This window comes from Typopeltis vanoorti, chromosome 4 (genome assembly GCF_054136105.1).
Source record: "Typopeltis vanoorti isolate ZY-2024b chromosome 4, IOZ_Tvanoo_1.0, whole genome shotgun sequence".
Taxonomy (NCBI): Eukaryota; Metazoa; Arthropoda; class Arachnida; order Uropygi; family Thelyphonidae; genus Typopeltis; species Typopeltis vanoorti.
In genome coordinates, this window is record NC_143552.1 from 72,398,305 (window position 1) to 72,416,166 (window position 17,862).

General features: G+C 36.1%; 1 protein-coding gene across 4 annotated transcripts in view; it reads right to left on the reverse strand.

The window, feature by feature from the left end:
* The window catches only part of LOC150107404 (inositol polyphosphate-4-phosphatase type I A), a 484,038-nt gene that overhangs the window by 96,917 nt on the left and 369,259 nt on the right, over nucleotides 1-17,862 (reverse strand). For all 4 annotated transcript variants that reach the window (XM_090391868.1, XM_090391866.1, XM_090391867.1 and 1 more), the window contains exon 17: nucleotides 3,715-3,942. In XM_090391868.1, the coding sequence (XP_090247994.1) occupies nucleotides 3,715-3,942 (228 nt within the window). The remainder of the gene's footprint in view (nucleotides 1-3,714; nucleotides 3,943-17,862) is intronic.

Consider the following 17,862-nt stretch of genomic DNA (forward strand, 5'->3'; position numbering starts at 1 on the left):
ATCTCACGTGGCATTATTATAATGGCAGATTGCTTTTGATTGAGAATGGCTGTGTGAGTGCTTCACAGGAAAAGATAACGGTTGTTGCTCTATTTGGTAGCACTAAATTGCGGTCTGAATTACTTAGTGGACTCACAGCATTTGCAATGTACCTGGAAAAATCACTAACGAGGAAGAGATCTAGGGTGTTTGAGGAGTGGTTAGGGTTACATAGAATTCTGGTGGACATGCAAATAATTTGTGCAAGCTTATTACTGCCTTCTTGGTCTATGCACCGGAGGAGGACAGCCAGTTTGTGTTGTGAATGTCAACATCTCCAAGAAGGATGATTTCGCTGTTAGGAGAGGAGGAGGGGAGAAAATCAACATTTAAGGAGAAGAAGTTAAGAAGATAATAGTAGTTGGTGGTATTCGGAGAGGGACAGACAGCAAATGAATCTGACTGAGTGGGGCAGGGAGATTTTCAACTTATTGTTGTATTTGAGATCATCAAAATATAAAAAAAAAAAAAAGAAGAAGAGAAGAAGATGAAAAAGCATTAATTTCATTACTATTTAAGTAGTACACAGCTAAATTCACTCTCCAGTTTGATGAAATTAGTAAGTCAAATATAAGATTTTGGTATGAAAATCATTTGCTATTAATAAACCTAAAGATGCAATGAGGTTTGTGAAGCAAAAGTTTTTCGAACTAGTTCTCATATTATCTTATAAACTGAGGGAGTCATAATCGAAACTTAGGAGCTGAAAAATGAGCAATTTGAATTACAGATCATCGCATTACCACTGTATATGTGATGATTTGTAATTAAAACTGCTTCAAATTCAAAAATTAAGCAGTTCCACTGAACATATTAATGGTAATTAACACAATTTTTCATATCTGTCCTCCTGTGATAAAATATTAATTTTATTATTTGGAGAGATCTAGGGTGTTTATTATCCTTTTATATGGGCTTTTTTGGATAGTGGCCAATAATGGTGGCATAACAATCCCAAGAATTTGAATGGCACACATTCAACCCACTTAGTTTCCAGCAAACCCTGATTTTAGGACTTGAAACAATTTTTCAACTTTTATTGGCCACTATCCATACCAACTGGCCGTAATTTATATGTATACTTATATAAGTAAAATATTTTATTATTATTATCTGAGATCTCCAGGGAGTCAAGGACTCATCAAAGGAGGCTGTAAATTACCCAACCCAGCTATCATACCGTCCCTTAAATTCATTTACACTAGATGCACTCACTACCCGTAAGGGCAAATTATTCCACTCACTCACTGCTCTCTGGGAGAAAAATCTAGCTCTTAACCCTTTCTTGACTGAGAACAACCTTATCTTTCATGGATGTCCCCGTGTTCTCTCCCTGCCTTCCATATAACGAAAAATTTCATCATTTGAAATCCTATAACCCCCATTCAAAAGTTTATAGACCTCTATCATATCACCCCTCTTTCTCCTGTTAACCAGGGTCTATAATCCACATACAATCTGTCCTCATAATCTAAATCCCATAATCCAGATATAATCTTTGTAACTCTTCTTTGCACCCTTTCTATCCCCTTGGAACCCGGGAGACCAAATCTGTGCATAGTAATCCAAGTGTGGTCTTATCAAAGTCTTATAAAGAGGCAAAATTACTTCCTTATCCTTACATATCAAGGTTCGCTTCAACATACCAATTATCCTCTGAGTTGTATTTGCAACTTTTGCTATGTGGACTCTGAACTTTAAATTCTTATCCGCCAATACACCAAGTCCCTTGCCTCTTCTGTTTCTTGTAGCATAACCCTGCTAATATAATATGCCGCTAGATATTATAATCACGCCAAAGTGCATAACTTTACACTTACTAACATTAAACTGACAGCCATTTTCGTTTGCCCAGATTTGCAGTGTATTCAAATAATTTTGCAATCAGGGATGCTACTGACATTCAGGGATGCTACTGAATATCAGTAGCACCCCTGATTGCCCTGCCTATCTTTGCATCATCAGCAAACAATTGTAAATTTAATGATAGATACTGCTTGATGTCATTAATGTACGGATTGAACAATAATGGCCCAAGGACTGAACCCTGAGGTACATAACTGGTTACCTTAAATCTGGCAGATTCACACCCACTGTATACCACTTTTTGATATCTGTCTGTCAACCATCCCCTGATCCAAGTCAATAGATTATGTTCCAATCCCATATTCTCCAGTTTACACAACAGCCTATCGTGTAGTATCCTATCAAATGCCTTGGAAAAATCCAACATTATCATAATGTATCCATTCCCTTTATCCAACTCGACCATAACATTGTTATAAAATATGAGCAAATTGCTAAAACATGACCTTCCTTTAGTAAACCCATGCTTTTCCCTTCATAATATAGAATGCTTGTCTACCCATTTCTGTATGCAAGTTCTTACCAAATTCTCTAAAATCTTCACTACCACACCAGATACTAATAGATCGGTAGTTTGACACATCAGTTTTTGCACCACCCTTGTGCAATAGAACTATCATACATTCCTTCCATTCCTGTGGTATCGTTCTTGAGCTGAGACTTATTATTTATTAATTTTTTCTTTTTTTGTAAACATGTTGCTCTCTAGCTGAATTTAATTTTGTAACCTAATGGATAATAATAATAATAATAATAATAGCAAAACAAGTGTTCTCTGCCAGGTTGGCAGCAAAACTTGGACTCCTTAGAGATGTCACATAATAATAATAATCATATATGATGATTATAGAAACTTGTATGCATGCATGTATACAAGTTTCTATGGCTCTTTAACCACCTTATGGCCATTATGGATCAAATACACATCCTCATACGCTTCGTATCCATCATATATTTCAATGTAATATCAATGGTATTACAATTTTAATATGCACTTCGCCTCCATGATAACCTTGATGTCTATAGATGGCTTGGCCGGTAGCATGGTTAAAAGCAATACTTCAGATTATCACTTCTTCTTCTTCTTAAGTATTCTGCAATTAAGCAGGTTCTTCTTTTAGTAGCAAAAACTTTCCTTCCACTTTCTTCTGTTCTGAGCCTTCTCTTTTAAGGTTGTGTATCTGTCTCCATTCAGCATGTCATCTAGCATTGTTTTCCTCACTCTTCCTCTAGGTTTTTTCCTTCTATTTTTCCTTCAATGTCATCTCTGATTATTCCATTTCCTCTCAGGATGTTTCCAATCCAATTTCCTTTTCTTCTTTTTAACAGATTTCTTTCTTCCTCTACTCTTTTTAGACCTCTTCATTATTTATTTTATCTGTCCATTTTATTTTTTCCATCCTTCTCCAAATCCACATCTCGAAGCTATCCAAAATTTTAATTTCTTTTTTCCCTCAAATGTCCAGGTTTCATATAAGACAGCTGCATATAAGACAACACTCCACACATAACATTTTTTTTGTCTTTTCTTTAATAATAACAATAAAAATATACTGACGAATGCATTTGAAGAATTACAAATTGGGCACCATTTCTAAAAACCATCTATCATAAATTATATGATACTAAGTAGGAAAAGAAGCAAAAATCCATATTAGAGGATGTAATTTTGAAAATGCAAGGTAACTTACAAACAACAAATCATAATACAAACAGTCATAGACTATAGTGTATAATTCTGAAGTTATGCTAATTTAAATGACATGCCTAAAATACAGTAAACGTTTTTTAAGCTAATTTAATACATACCTTGATATAAAGAAGGCCATATGTCAAATGTGCTGTTTTCTGTAAACAGAATATAGCTTGTCTTAATTTTTTAGTACTTGGCAAGAGTTCTTCCATCCAGTCAGGACATTCTATTTGAAGTTTACCATCTGAGTTTTCTGAAGGGTCACTCTTCGTGAAATGAATTAAAGAATTAACTTTGCTTGCCATACACATAATGCTAGCCTTTATATTTAAGAGTGTTAAATCCTGAAAATAAAATCAATAAATACTTATGGAGGAAGTGCAATAACATCAAAAGTGAATGTGAAAGTAAAGTAACAACTGCAAAATGTGACTGAATTACTACAATGACCATGAGATGAAGATATAATTTTCTGTGAGGTTTCTATGCGAGTTCTATTCAAATATTTTTCTTTTATATATTCATATTTACGAATTTAGGGACACAAAACACAAGTGTTGAAATGATTATTTTTACTTATTATTAATAAAATAACACTTGATGTTTCGACCCCTGTATCATCAGAAAGATACATGCTCTTGCACTCTATGAAGGTAAATTAAATCTACGCTGTCAATTAATCTTCTCTTAGTCTGACCTCTAGTGATAAAAAAAAATAAATAAAAAATAATAATAAAAATAAAATAAATAAATAATTAATAAATAAAAACTACAATAAACTCTGCTAAAGTCCTCCTGTACTAAGATTCTTTTGGATTTGTACAGTTCCGATTGTTATACTACAATTTTGTTCTGGACAGTTCAAGAAGTTGCTATTGAATGTTAAGGAAAAAAAAGCACTTCAAGTTTTCTTGTATTTAGAAGGCTTATTCTGGTTGCTATAAAGGTTGCAAATGGGTCCTCCACATTCTTGGAATGGGTAAGGCTATCACTTTTGTTCTGATTTGGATTATGTTTGAGCATTTCACATGCTTCTTTAAATGTCCTCTCAAACCAGGTTTTGGTGCGGTGTAGGGACTTGGTACCATTCCAATTAATTCTGTGGCATGTTTGGAGTGCGTGGTCAGAAAGGCCGGTTTTTCCAAAATGGAGGTATTTATGTGTCATTTGTGTTCGTCCTTCCTAATTGGAATGGTTCACCCTGTTTCTCCTATGTATGGTAGGTTACATGTGCATTGTATTTTGTAAAACTCTGGGTGGGCTAGGTGTGGAAGAGAATCTTTGGAAGAACTGAGTAGGTGTCTTAATTTTGTCGGGAATTTAAAGGTGGTTTTGATGTTGTATTTGTGTAGTGTTCTGTCTATTTTTTCAGAAATGCCTCTAACATAAGGTATGGCAATAGCATTCTTGAAATCTTTTTTGTTTTTACTGGTATTTCTGTGGAAGATCTTGTGAATAGTTTTTTTACTGTATCCATTTTTTTATAAATGTAGGGTTGATGATCTCGTATTCTTGGTTTAGAGCTTGTTCATTTGAACAAATAGTCTGAGCTCTTTGTTTAAGGGTACTTATGACCCCTAGTTTTTGTGTTGGATGGTTATAAGAATTTTTGTATATGTACTGGCCTGTGTGTGTAGGGTTGCGGTAGACTGAGAAGGAGAGACAGCCTGGGGGAAGACATGTGACGAGTGTGTCTAGGAATGGAAGAGAGTTGTTTTTACTTATTTCAATGGTGAATTGGATACGTTTGTGTTGTTTGTTAATGTGGCTAAGGAATGTATTTAGTGCTTCGTGACTGTGGGACCAAATAGCAAAAATATTGTTGATGTATCTGAGCCAAATTTTGGGCTTTAGGCATGCTGACTCTAGAGCTCGCCCAAAGTCTTCCATATAAAAGTTAATTATTGGGGGGGGGGGAGAGTGGTGAGCCCATGGTTGTATCCTCTTTTTGAAGGTAAAAATTATTTTGCCATACGAAATATCCAGAGCGGAGTACGTGGGCAAAGAGGGCCGTGATGTCATGTGGAAATATGTTCTGTAGGAGCAAGATAGTATCATTGATTGGGACATTAGTGAAAAGGGAAGTTATGTCAAAACTGACTAATAAATCTTGGTCGTTGAGTGTAATGTTTTTAATTTTGTTTATGAAATGTGTATTTTTTATGTAGGAAGGGGACTGACCTACCAATTCCTTGAGTGTGGGTGCTAATTTTTTGGCTAAGTGGTAATTTGGGCTGTCGATTCCTTCAACAATCGGATGTAGTGGAGTGTCCATTTTGTGTATTTTTGGCAGGCCACAAATTCTGGGTGTGCGGGCATAATGAGGTATTAGTCTTTTTGTTGTTTCTTCTGGCCATGTGTTAACAGATTTAATTAATTTTTTTTTTCCCCTTTTTGATGCATTTCGTGGGGGTGTAGTTTACCATTTGGTAGGTGTTGTGGTCCAATACCAAATGGTTCATTTTTTCTATGTAAATTGTCCGATCTAAAACAACAGTAGTGGCATTCCCTTTATCTGCTTTTGTGATTATAATGTCGTGATTATTTTTTTAGGGATTTGAGGGCCAATTTTTCTGTTTTGTTTAAGTTGCTGCTTAGTTTTTTGTTTGAATTTAGCATACAAGATGTTTCTATACGTATTTTGTCAGCTAGATTGGTGGAGAGGGATCTTAAACCTCTCTTGATATGATAAATGATATCAAGATTGTTTACTGACCTCGGTGCAATGGCATAGTTTAGACCTTTCTCCAGCAGTGAGAGTTCGCCTTGGGTGAGATTGCAGTTTGATTGGTTGATAACCAGGCCATGGTCCGATGGTGGTTGGTTGCTCCTGACTTTGTTTGTGGGTGATTTTTGCTGTTCCTTTCATGTTGTTTTAGTGCTTGAAACTTCATTATTAATTTTTCCTTGTTTTTGAGTAATAGGGTGCTTGGCTGAGTCATCTGTGATCCTGTCTCAAATATCCCAAATTTCAGGATTAATGTAGCTGGATAGCTCTAATTTTAGTTGTAAAACTTTGGCTTGGGTAGATGCTAAGTTTTTTCGTGCCTCGTGGATCTTTTCCCTTAACGCTTTTTCCAAGAACACTTGAGCTGATGTAAACTTCTTTAGTTTAATGCAGTTAGGTATTAAGTTGCTGTTTCTACATTGTTTCAAAAAGGCTAGTCGAATAATTAACAAGGAAACACGTATCTTTAGCTTACTGCAGAGGCAGCACTGCTCGTGGGTCAAATCTTCGTGGATTATGATGACTCTTTCTTTTAAGTTACACGGTGATCAGCATTCATATTTACGAATTTAGGGACACAAAACACACATGTTGAAATGATTATTTTACTTATTATTAATAAAATAACAAATAACATAAGTTAAAAAATAACATAAGTATATGGCCTTAAATAAATAGTATTACTTATTCCTCGTGTTTTTCATGTTAATGTAAAGAAATATACTCAATCTATGTATTTGGTTACACATGTTGGTTCTCTGATGACAACCAACAGTTCGAAATAGCTGTCAGCCAAGGAAACCTAAATGTACTAAAAAAAAAAAAAAAGATGAATATATGAGCTTGTGGGCTGAGTTCATGTCTGTTAAGTAGTACTAACTGCAGCAACTCCCATGCTGAAGGTTATATTTTCATATGCTCTCAGGAAAGTTTTAATCTGGATATGGAATTAAAATGGATATACCTATATATAATATTCTTTTTTATAATTATTCCATGATGCAGTCCCAAGGACAATGTAACATCTACTCAATCTATGTATCTATGGTCTTGCATTTGATCATCTTATCAGACAATGTTATTATAAATGAGGTGTCAAATATTCCACCAGCTGTTAGAGCAGAAGCAAAATAGTCCTGATTGGCCTGACACAAATGCATTAACTTGTATATTGATGATATCGGAAAGGGTTTAATTGGTAATATGCAACTGTTTGCAGATGGTGCAAAATTGGGGAGATCAATGTGAAGTCAAGCAGATGTTGCAGTCTTACAGGAGGACATGAATAGATTGCATGAATGGGCAAGTAAGTGGAACTATCAGTTCAATGTTGCAAGGTGTAAAGTTTTGAAATTTGGTAAGCAACAATGGGATGTAAAGTATACATTTGATGGGGGATACACCGAAAGAGGTAGAGGAGATGAGAGATCTTAGAGTGGTGGTGGTGAATGACAACTTAAAATTCAGAGGCTATATTGCACAAGATGTGAAGTTTTCACATCGGATAATGGCAAAAGTGTGGATGACATTGGTGTGCAGAAATAAATGGATTATAATTCCATTGTATAAGGCCTTTATTGGGTCTCATATTGATTATTATGCACAAATTTGGTCACCTGCTTTTGATAGTGATGTTAGAAAGTCCAGAGAAGATTCATAAAGATGATAACTGGCCTCTGGAATGTGGAGTATGAAAATATACTGAGGGAATGTAATCTGCAAAGCCTTGTGAATAGGCGGAAGAAGAAGGGGATTATGATTGAAACATATAAGTTGGTCAGGGATTGTTATCAGGTTAACATGAAAGAAATTTTTCACGGAATGGGAGAGGAGGGTAGAACAAGAGGCCAATAATGGAAACTGTATAAGGAGGATGCAGCCAAGGAGTGAGGAATAGGTTCTTTGCATTAGACCAGTGTTTCTCAACCTGTGGAGCACGGACCACAGATGGTCTGCAGGCAGACTTAAATAAATAAATATATACTTTTTAATTATCCAAAAAAAACAAATTAAAATTGAAAAAATAAGTAAAATTATTGAAATAAAACGGATGCTTAAAAAAAAAACCAACAAATAGTGGAAGAATGTTCATTCCACGAACATTCTGCCACAACAATAAAGAGGGGTGAAGTGATCAACAATACGGTTTTAATGCTTGGCCACTAGAGAGCTACATGGTGTGTTGTGTTTGTAGAGAGCTCCTGAACAGGTAAGTATTATTTTGATTAATAATCGATAAATTTGCTTGAATCTTACATAGTATTATTTACTTTTTGTATCTTAGCATGTCTGGGTTATTTTTGTGCGTTTTCTGAGTATTTTAATTAGTAAATTGATAGACACGATTATTTGTGTACATGGCCCCCATGAAGAGAAATACAAAAATGGCATCCAGGTCGCCATCTTTGTCAAAAAATTTTAATTTAAAGGATAAGATTCAGTGTACCGTTTGCGAAATGTATGCATTGAGGAGAGCGGTTGGAGTCTGGTTAAACAACGATAGTGGAGTGAATGTGTGCAGAAAGTGTAAGGAATGTGAGGATTTAAAGAGTATTTCAGGTCATGAGGGTGATATCATTGTTGAAAGTGAGAATGTAGAAAATAGTGATATGCGAAGTATGAATGTGAGGGTAGTACCAGATAGCTGTGAGAGTGGCATTGAAAGTGAGAATGAAGGTAAACATATAGAACGAATGAATGAATCAACGGAAAATAAAAATGATGAGACTGAGGCAAAGAGTGAGATCGCACCGTTATGCTGAACGATACAGCAGCTGGAGCGTTAGCAAAAATGTTCACCGAGCGTACCGACTAATAAACAGCAAAAGTTTACACTCACTATCATACTCTTATTTTTCCTATCAGTTATGATAGGAAAAATAAGAGTATGATAGTGAGTGTAAACAAAATGAAAGAGTGATTGTTGTACGGAGATTTGTTAGTAAGAGGTGTGATATTTGAGAGTTTAACAAAATCGTATGAATCTGTTGGGAACATTAAGGATGTAAGCAAGACAATTAGAATGCAAAAGCAGCAGGTGAAAGAATTGATAGTAGTAGCAGGTACAAATGATTTGAAAGGAGACAAAAATGATTATGAGAGAGGATTTGAAAGAATTGCTTGAGGTAGCAAAAGAGAAGAGTGAGAGAGTTAGGATGGTGAGTCTGTGGACACGGTATGACAGTGAAGAGTATAGAAGGAGGGCCATAATTGCTAATGACATTATGAGTGAATTACAGGAGGAGTGGTTTGGAATTCGTGGATGTGTGGAGTGAGTTCGGCAGGTGAAAGGATTTATATAAGATGGATGGTTTACATCTGAATGGATTTGGTGTACGGAGACTTGAAAAGGTGTTGAATGTAGTGGAAGTGGATGTGCAGAATCAGGGAAACTAGAGATATTAAGGGGGGGGGGAGTAGATATGCAGACTTTAGGGAGACAGTTGAGTGTATGAATGTGTTTATTATGCCCAAGCGAGCACGAAAGTCTACGAATCAGAATGGGATAGTTAGTATAAGGCATCGAAATAGGGATTGGACAAATGAGCTTTTGCAATTCATGTATACTAATGCCAGAAGTATTAGGAACAAGAAGGAAGAATTTTTGGTCTTGATTGGCTCTTCCTGGCCACAGGTTATTGGCATTAGTGAAACATGGCTGACAGAAGATGATACAGTTAGTGGTATTTAATGTGAGGGGTATGGTGTGTTCAGGAGTGACAGGGAGATAAAATGGGGGGAGGAGTGTTATTGATGATAGCTAATGAGCTACAGCCAAGAAGAATAGAAGTGGAACTGCAGGATAGAGAAAAGAGCACATTTGAGACTATTTGGTGTGAGATTGAAACTAGCTGAACAAAATATACAGTTGGGTGCTGCTATAGACCAGGTGATGGAATAGATGGTGGAGATAGTATGCATAAGCAAATAGAAGAAATGAATGGAAGGAGGGTAATTATTATGGGAGATTTCAACTATGGTAACATTGATTGGAAGAAGGAGAGGACACATGGGAGGAAGGAATTGGATTTTATGCGGTTATTAAGGGATAACTATCTGCGAAAGCATGTAGTGGAAAATACTAGAGGTGAAAGAGTGCTTGACCCAGTAATTGCATCTGAGAATTTGGCTGTAACGAATATGACCACGTTGCCACCAAATGGTGAGAGTGATCATAGGGTCTTGACTTGGGAGGTGGCTAAAGGTGTGAATTTACAATTAAGAAAGAGTACATGTGGAATTATCGGGCTGGTAAGTATGACAAGCTTAGGGGTTTGATTAGTTCAGTGCCATGGCATGTAAAACTGCAAGGGCTAGATGTTGATAGTGCATGGGAGACAGTTAAGAAGTGCTTGCACGTGGCAATGGCTGACAGTATACCAAGAGTCCGAATAATAAATCAAGTTGGGGTTAAATGGATGAATAACACCATTAAGCTTGAGCTGCAAAAAAAGAATCAACTATGTAGGGAATTTAAGGAGAAAGGTGACCATGCAGGCTAAGGAGAATCCCAAACAGTTTTTTCAATATGTTGCAAGTAAAAGAAAAAATGTATATGGCAGAATGATTTTAAAGAATGCCGATGGTAGGGAGTCAACCGAATCAGTTGATATAGTTGAATTACTGAGCGAGTACTTTGCAAGAATATATCATCCAGGTGGTGACATTGCAGGAATGAATGAACCAATAGATTATACGGTAATTGTGGTGAATGAAGTGGAGGTGAATAGTCTATTACAAAACCTCAATGTCAATACATCTGTGGGATTGAATGGTATACCAGCTCGTGTCGTACGTGAAGCGGCTAAAGAATTGTCAGTGCCCTTGACTATTATGTTTAATTTGAGTCTCGGGTCTGGGTTAGTCCTGAGGGGGGTGGAAAAAGGGAGGAAAATAGTTCCACTGCATAAAGGAGGTTCCAAGACTGCTGTTGTAAATTACCGACCGATTAGCATATCAGGAATTGCTGTCAAGGTCTTGGAGAAATTAGTCAAGAGAAAAATACAGGATTGGATAGATGAAAATGAGATACTGTATGGAGGACAACATGGTTTTGTGAAGAGTAGATAATGCCTCAGTAACTTGCTCACGTTTTATAACATTGTGATGGCTGAACTGGATAAGGGTAATGGGTTTAAAGTGATTCTACTGGACCTTGCTAAGACCTTTGACAGGATACTACATGGGATTCTAATCAGTAAACTGCAGCATATGGGGATGGACATAGGGTTGGTGAGATGGATAGGAGGGTGGTTGATGGAGAGATATCAGAGAGTGGCTTATTCAGAGTAGAGTCCAAAAGACGGCCTGTGACTAGTGGTGTGTCGCAGGGTTCTGTTCTTGGACCACTGCTTTTCAATTTGTTCATTAACGATATAGGAAAGGATCTGAGAGGAAGTGTTCACTTGTTTGCTGATGATGCAAAGTTGGGTAGGGCAATAGTGAATGCAGAAGATGTCAAAATCTTGCAGGATGATTTGGATAGATTGGAGTTCTGGGCTAAGGAGAATGGATGTCAATTTAATGTGACAAAATGTAAGGTTATGCATTTTGGGGTGAAAAGATTAACAGCAGTATATCACATTAGTGGAACCGTACTCCAGGAGATTGATGAGGCATGAGATTTGGGAGTGTTGGTGGATAGGGAGTTGAAGTTTAGGGGGCACATTGCAAAAGTGGCTAAATCAGCTCATCAAATCACTTGGTTGCTGAAAAATAACAAGCAGAGACAAACAAGTTATTGTTCCTCTGTATCGAGCCTTGATAAGACCCCATCTAGACTACTGTGCCCAGATATGGGCACCAGGGTTTCTTCTTGATGGGGAGGAGGTGGAGAGGATCCGGAGACAAGTGACCAAGATGATAGCAGGTCTATGGAATGAACCTTACGAGAACAGGTTGAAGATTTGTGGGTTGCAGAAATTGGAGAGTGGTGAATGAGTGGAATAAGCTGCCACAGTCTATGTTGTGGGTGCCATGACTGTGAATGAGTTCAAGGCAAGGTATGATAGATGCTGTGTGAATGTCGAATAGTTGTTCTTGACATGATGATAGGGCCTCCCTCAATGAGTCTGTGGCCTGAAATAATAATAATAATAATAATAATAATTGCTTCTGCCTTCCCTTTGCTGTTTTGTCAGATTTCAAGTAAACATGTTTTATACACTCTTTTAGAGTTACGGTGATCAGCATTCATTTTAAAAATTTATGGAATTTACAACCATGTTAAAAAACTTTTTTATTCTCCCAACGTTTTGATCTTCACATCAAGATCATCATCTGGAGTATACATCAATATACAAGACAAGCTGAGTTACATTATTAACCGTAAGCTAAAGAAAGAATGCTTTCATCATCACATGTTATTCTACTGGCATGACCTCTAGTGAAAAAAAAATAAAATAAAGAGTACTACAAAAATACAACCTTAAAGCCACCTTCAAACCTCCTGCAAAATTAAAAAGCTTGCTCAATTCATCCACAGACCCACTCCCTCCACTAGCCCACCCTGGAGTATACCGGATTTATTGTACTTGCAACACACCATATATATTAGAAACAGGACGCACAATTCCTATCAGACAAAAAGAACATAAACGACACATTAAATATAATAATTATGGTGAAACTGGCCTTTCTGATCATGCCTTGAATACCCTACACAGAATTGACTGGAAAAGCACTAGCTGTCTGCATCGCACTAAAACATGGTATGAACGGAAATTTAAGGAAGCATGTGACATTATTATCAACCACCCCAATCTAAACAATAACGATGGTCTAAAAATCCCAAACATATGGAAAGTATATTTCGACCCACAGAACGTTCCTCACTAAGAACAACTATAAACAGGACTGTAGAAAATCCAGTATCTTAAAAGCAAAAATAAGAATTGTAATACTAAAAATAGGACATCATTGTTTCTGAAAGAAAACCATCTGAAAGAATGTTTATTCCTTTCATTGTAAATAGAATTTAGCTTGATGCAATTTGTAATTTTTTTTTTCCACTAGAGATCATGCCAGTAGAATAACATGTGTTCAAAGCATTGTTTCTTTAGCTTACAGTTAATAATGTAACTCAGCTTGTCTGGTATATTGATGTATGCTCCAGATGATGATCTTGATGTGAAGATCGAAACGTCGGGATAATAAAAAAAGTTTTTTAACATGACTGTAAATTCCATAAATTTTTAAAATATATTATCCACGTTTCAACCAATTGCTTGTTGTTTATTGATTTTTATTATTGAAGGTTTTTGTCCTTCAAACAAAGCTCAGTATATCTTCAGAAGTGCTAAGTGATACTGGGACAAAGTGTGTTGTAAAGTTAATGCCAGTATTTATATATTTTTTGGAAAATTTGTTGGAAAAATTTTTTAATAATGGAAACTGGCTTAGAACTAGGACTTTGAAAAGCAAAGCAAATGAAACAGGTAACCCTACTTGTGATACACGTGTTGCAACGGCGAGTAAATCTGATACTATTAAAGTAGAAGAAACAAGAAGTTCAAAGAAAAAATGCAGTAGGAAATATAACAGTTCATATTTGGGTTTACTTGGTGTGGAGATGAAAGTGAACAGAAACCTCAACGTGTTTTGTGTTATGAAGTGTCGAACAAGTGCATGAAACCTGCGAAACTCCGACGACATTTAGAAACTAAGCATTGTGATGTGAAAAATAAACCAACTGAATTTTTTCAGCGATGCTTAGGGACATTAAATCATGGGAAAGATATAATTTTCGGCCATGGGTTCCATTAATAGCAAAACACTGGAAGCATCCTATCTCTTAAGTTTGACCATAGCGAAAACAAGGAAAGCTCATTCTATCAAGGAAAATTTGCTACTGCCAGTTATAAAAGATGTGGTAAAAACTATGTTTCGCAACAAGTTACTAAAAGATGTTGATTTGATTCTTCTTTCAAATGACATTGTCGGTCACAGAATTAATGATATGGAAGGTGACGTAGAATCTTAGTTAATCGAAAGAGTTAAAAAGCGCCCTTATTATGTGTTACAAACAGACAAGACTATTGATGTTACAAATGATGCACAGTTAATATGCTATGTAAGATATGCTTGTGATAACAACATTCATGACCACATTCTGTTTTGTAGAACTTTGTCATCCCGAACAACTAGAGAAGAAATATTTCACACTCTCAATAATTACATAATACACAAAGGAATCCAGTGGGGAAAACGTATGGGCTTCTGTTCAGATGGAGCTCGTGCCTTTACAGGCAGGCCTAGTGGGGTTGTTTCTAAGATCAAGGAAATAGCTCCAGATATGAATTGGGTACACTGTTTCATACATAGGGAAGTGTTAGCCTCCAAAGGAATGCCAGAATTTAAAATTGTGCAAAATGCTGTAAAGCTAGTTAATTTTATTACGGCTCGACCGTTAAATAACAGGTTATTTTTAGTACTCTGCAATGAAATGGACAGTGAATATATATACAACTTTTGCTTATTCTGAAATTTGTTGGCTTTCCAGGGGCAAAGTACTAACAAGGTTATTTCAATTAAGGTACAAAGTTTTATTGTTTGTAAATGAACGTAATTCTGATTTTGCATCACTCCTTGTTGATCGTTAAATAACAGGTTATTTTTAGTACTCTGCAATGAAATGGGCAGTGAATATATATACAACTTTTGCTTATTCTGAAATTTGTTGGCTTTCCAGGGGCAAAGTACTAACAAGGTTATTTCAATTAAGGTACAAAGTTTTATTGTTTGTAAATGAATGTAATTCTGATTTTGCATCACTCCTTGTTGACAAGGCATGGTTATCAACACTATCCTATCTTTCAGACATTTTTTTCAAAATTAAATGAACTAAATCTTTCCCTTCAGGGAAATTCTTTAACTGTTCTTAATGTCTGCGACAAAATAAAGGCATTCGATAAAAACCTCGTGTTATGGATTAGTTATGTAAAAGACAGACAATTTGCACCGTTTCCAACATTGAAATCCTTTTTAGTGGAAAATGATATTTTTCGTTGATTCTGAATTTCTGGAAAGGGTTTGTGACCACCTCTGAAACAGAATTTTGAAACATATTTTCCGTATAACTTTTATAAGAAATTTCTGTGGGTTCATGATCCATTTCAGGCTTACAGTCATGAGAATGACCTTAATCGAAAAAAGAACAGTTAATCGAGCTTTCAAGTAACAGTGGGCTTAAAATGCAATTCCGTGATATTGGTTTGGCTGGATCTTTCCTTCAGCGAGAAGTGAATTTTCTGAATGATCTCAAGAAGCATTGAAAATCGTCATGCAGTTTTCTACAATCTACCTTTGTGAGAAAGGATTTTCATCGCTCCTTCAAATAAAAACGAAATACAGAAATCATCTTAGTGTGTGTGTACCGATCTTCGACTGAAGTTGACTAATATTGAGCCAGATATCCAGCAACTCTGCAAGGGCCGAGAAGCTCAACCATCTCATTAAAAGTAAGTAGTAACATAATTATATCATATTATTTATTTGTTTAATAAAAAAAGTTTACTTTCAATTTAATTAATTATGTTTACATATGTATTCAAAACACATGCTTTTAGATTTATGTTATAAATGGCATAGTTTTTACCAAATGTTGGTAATCCCTATAGGTTTTTAAAAAAATTACATAACTTGGTGATCTGTAGAATTGTTTTAGGCATTTTACTGGTCCTTGGGCTTAGAAAGATTGAGAAACGCTGTATTAGACCATCAACATCATATCTTCATAGAGTCAAAAGACACTGCGGGAAGTCCGTACTGTCATGCAAAATGATCATCGAGCCATGCCTTAATGTTTCTGTACTCACTTTTAGGCAATGCATTCTACTCACCAACCAATTGCCATGCAAAGAATCTAGTCCTCACTCCTTTGCTCACACCCTCCTTATGCAGCTTCCATGGCTGGCCTGTTATGTACTCTTGTATCCCATTATTCTATGAAACATTTTTTTCACATTAATCTGATAACAACCCCTCACCAACTTATGTTTCAATCATGTCCCCTCTCTCCTTCTTCTTCTTCTCAAAGATATACCAATTGAATTCCTTATAATATGAATTCCTCTCTAATATATATCCTTATCCCCCCCTTAAAAACCAGGAAACAAAATCTGCACAGGGCAGTCTATATGCAGGCAGATAAAGGCCTAATACAAGGGAACTATGCTTCTGCATATCAAGTTCATCATCATCGTCATAATCCATTGTGAGGATCTTACAGTTTTAGCAATGTGAACTTTTCATGAACTTCAAGTTTCTGTCCACCATCACTCCCAGATTGCTTCTCTTTTCTATGTCTTTCAAAATTTTCCCCTTAATTATATACTCTGCACCAAATTTCAACACCTTGCACTTCATAACATTAAACTGATAGCTCACTTATTTACCTGCTTTGCATAGGCTATTGAGATTCTCCTCAAGACCAAAACATCTGGTCCTCAAGTTCTTCCTATCTTTGCACCATTTGAAAACAACTGAATTTCTCAAGTTAAGAGTGTCATAAACCATTAACATACAAGTTAAACAATAATGGTCCCTGCTAGTAACCTTCCTCTTTTTGGATACCACAACCCACTGAGACCTATTTGGTAGTCAATTGCCTATCTAACTAACTAGTTTCTTATCTAATCTCATCCATTTCAATTCAGTTAAGAGCTTGTCATGTGGCAATCTATCAAAAGCCTTTGAAAAATCCAAGTATACCACTGTACATGCATCTTCCTTATCAACTGAATTTGACACTTTGTTGTAGTATATAAGCAGAATTGCTAATACATGACTTCTCCTTAACAAACCCATGCTGAGAATATTGCTATTATCAACCCAATGTTGAATCCTAGCCTTCAGTAACCTCTTGAACACCTTAACAACAGATTTAGATACACAGATTAGCCTATAAATTGTAGCCTGTCTTATTCCCCCCCCCCCCAACCTGGGATGTGGAACAATTTTTTTCCACTTCTTACAGACTTGTCCTTTTGTGATATTAATGTCAAATGCAATGCTATTAATTCCGTAAAGATTTCCTTCCAAACACATGGTGATATATTTCCAAGTCCTACTACCTTATTTACTTAAATTCCTCATGCTCATTCACCATTCATGATGTTACCCTCACAAGAATGAAATATCCTGATTCGCTGCTCATTGAATTCCTCAACTATATCCTCTGCATCAGTTATCAATCTACCATTGTCATCAACTAACACATCCTCTCAGAGTCATTCTTTCTTCTACTTCCCACATAATGAAAGAATTCGGTAGGGTTTTTCTTGACTTGATTTACTAATTTCTGCTCATACTTCACTTCTGTCTGATTCACCTTCTTGGACTGCTCTTTGTACTCTTCATCTTGTAACTGATTATTATTAACATTATCTTGTGTTGTCTCCACAGTGCCTTCTTCTTCAGATATCATGCTTAATTCCTTCATTCATTCATTTTAGTGCTACCTTATTTAGCCTTTTCACCTTGGAAATACACTGAGACATTGTTACTGTTAAATAGCTACTGATCAATGCTCAAGCAG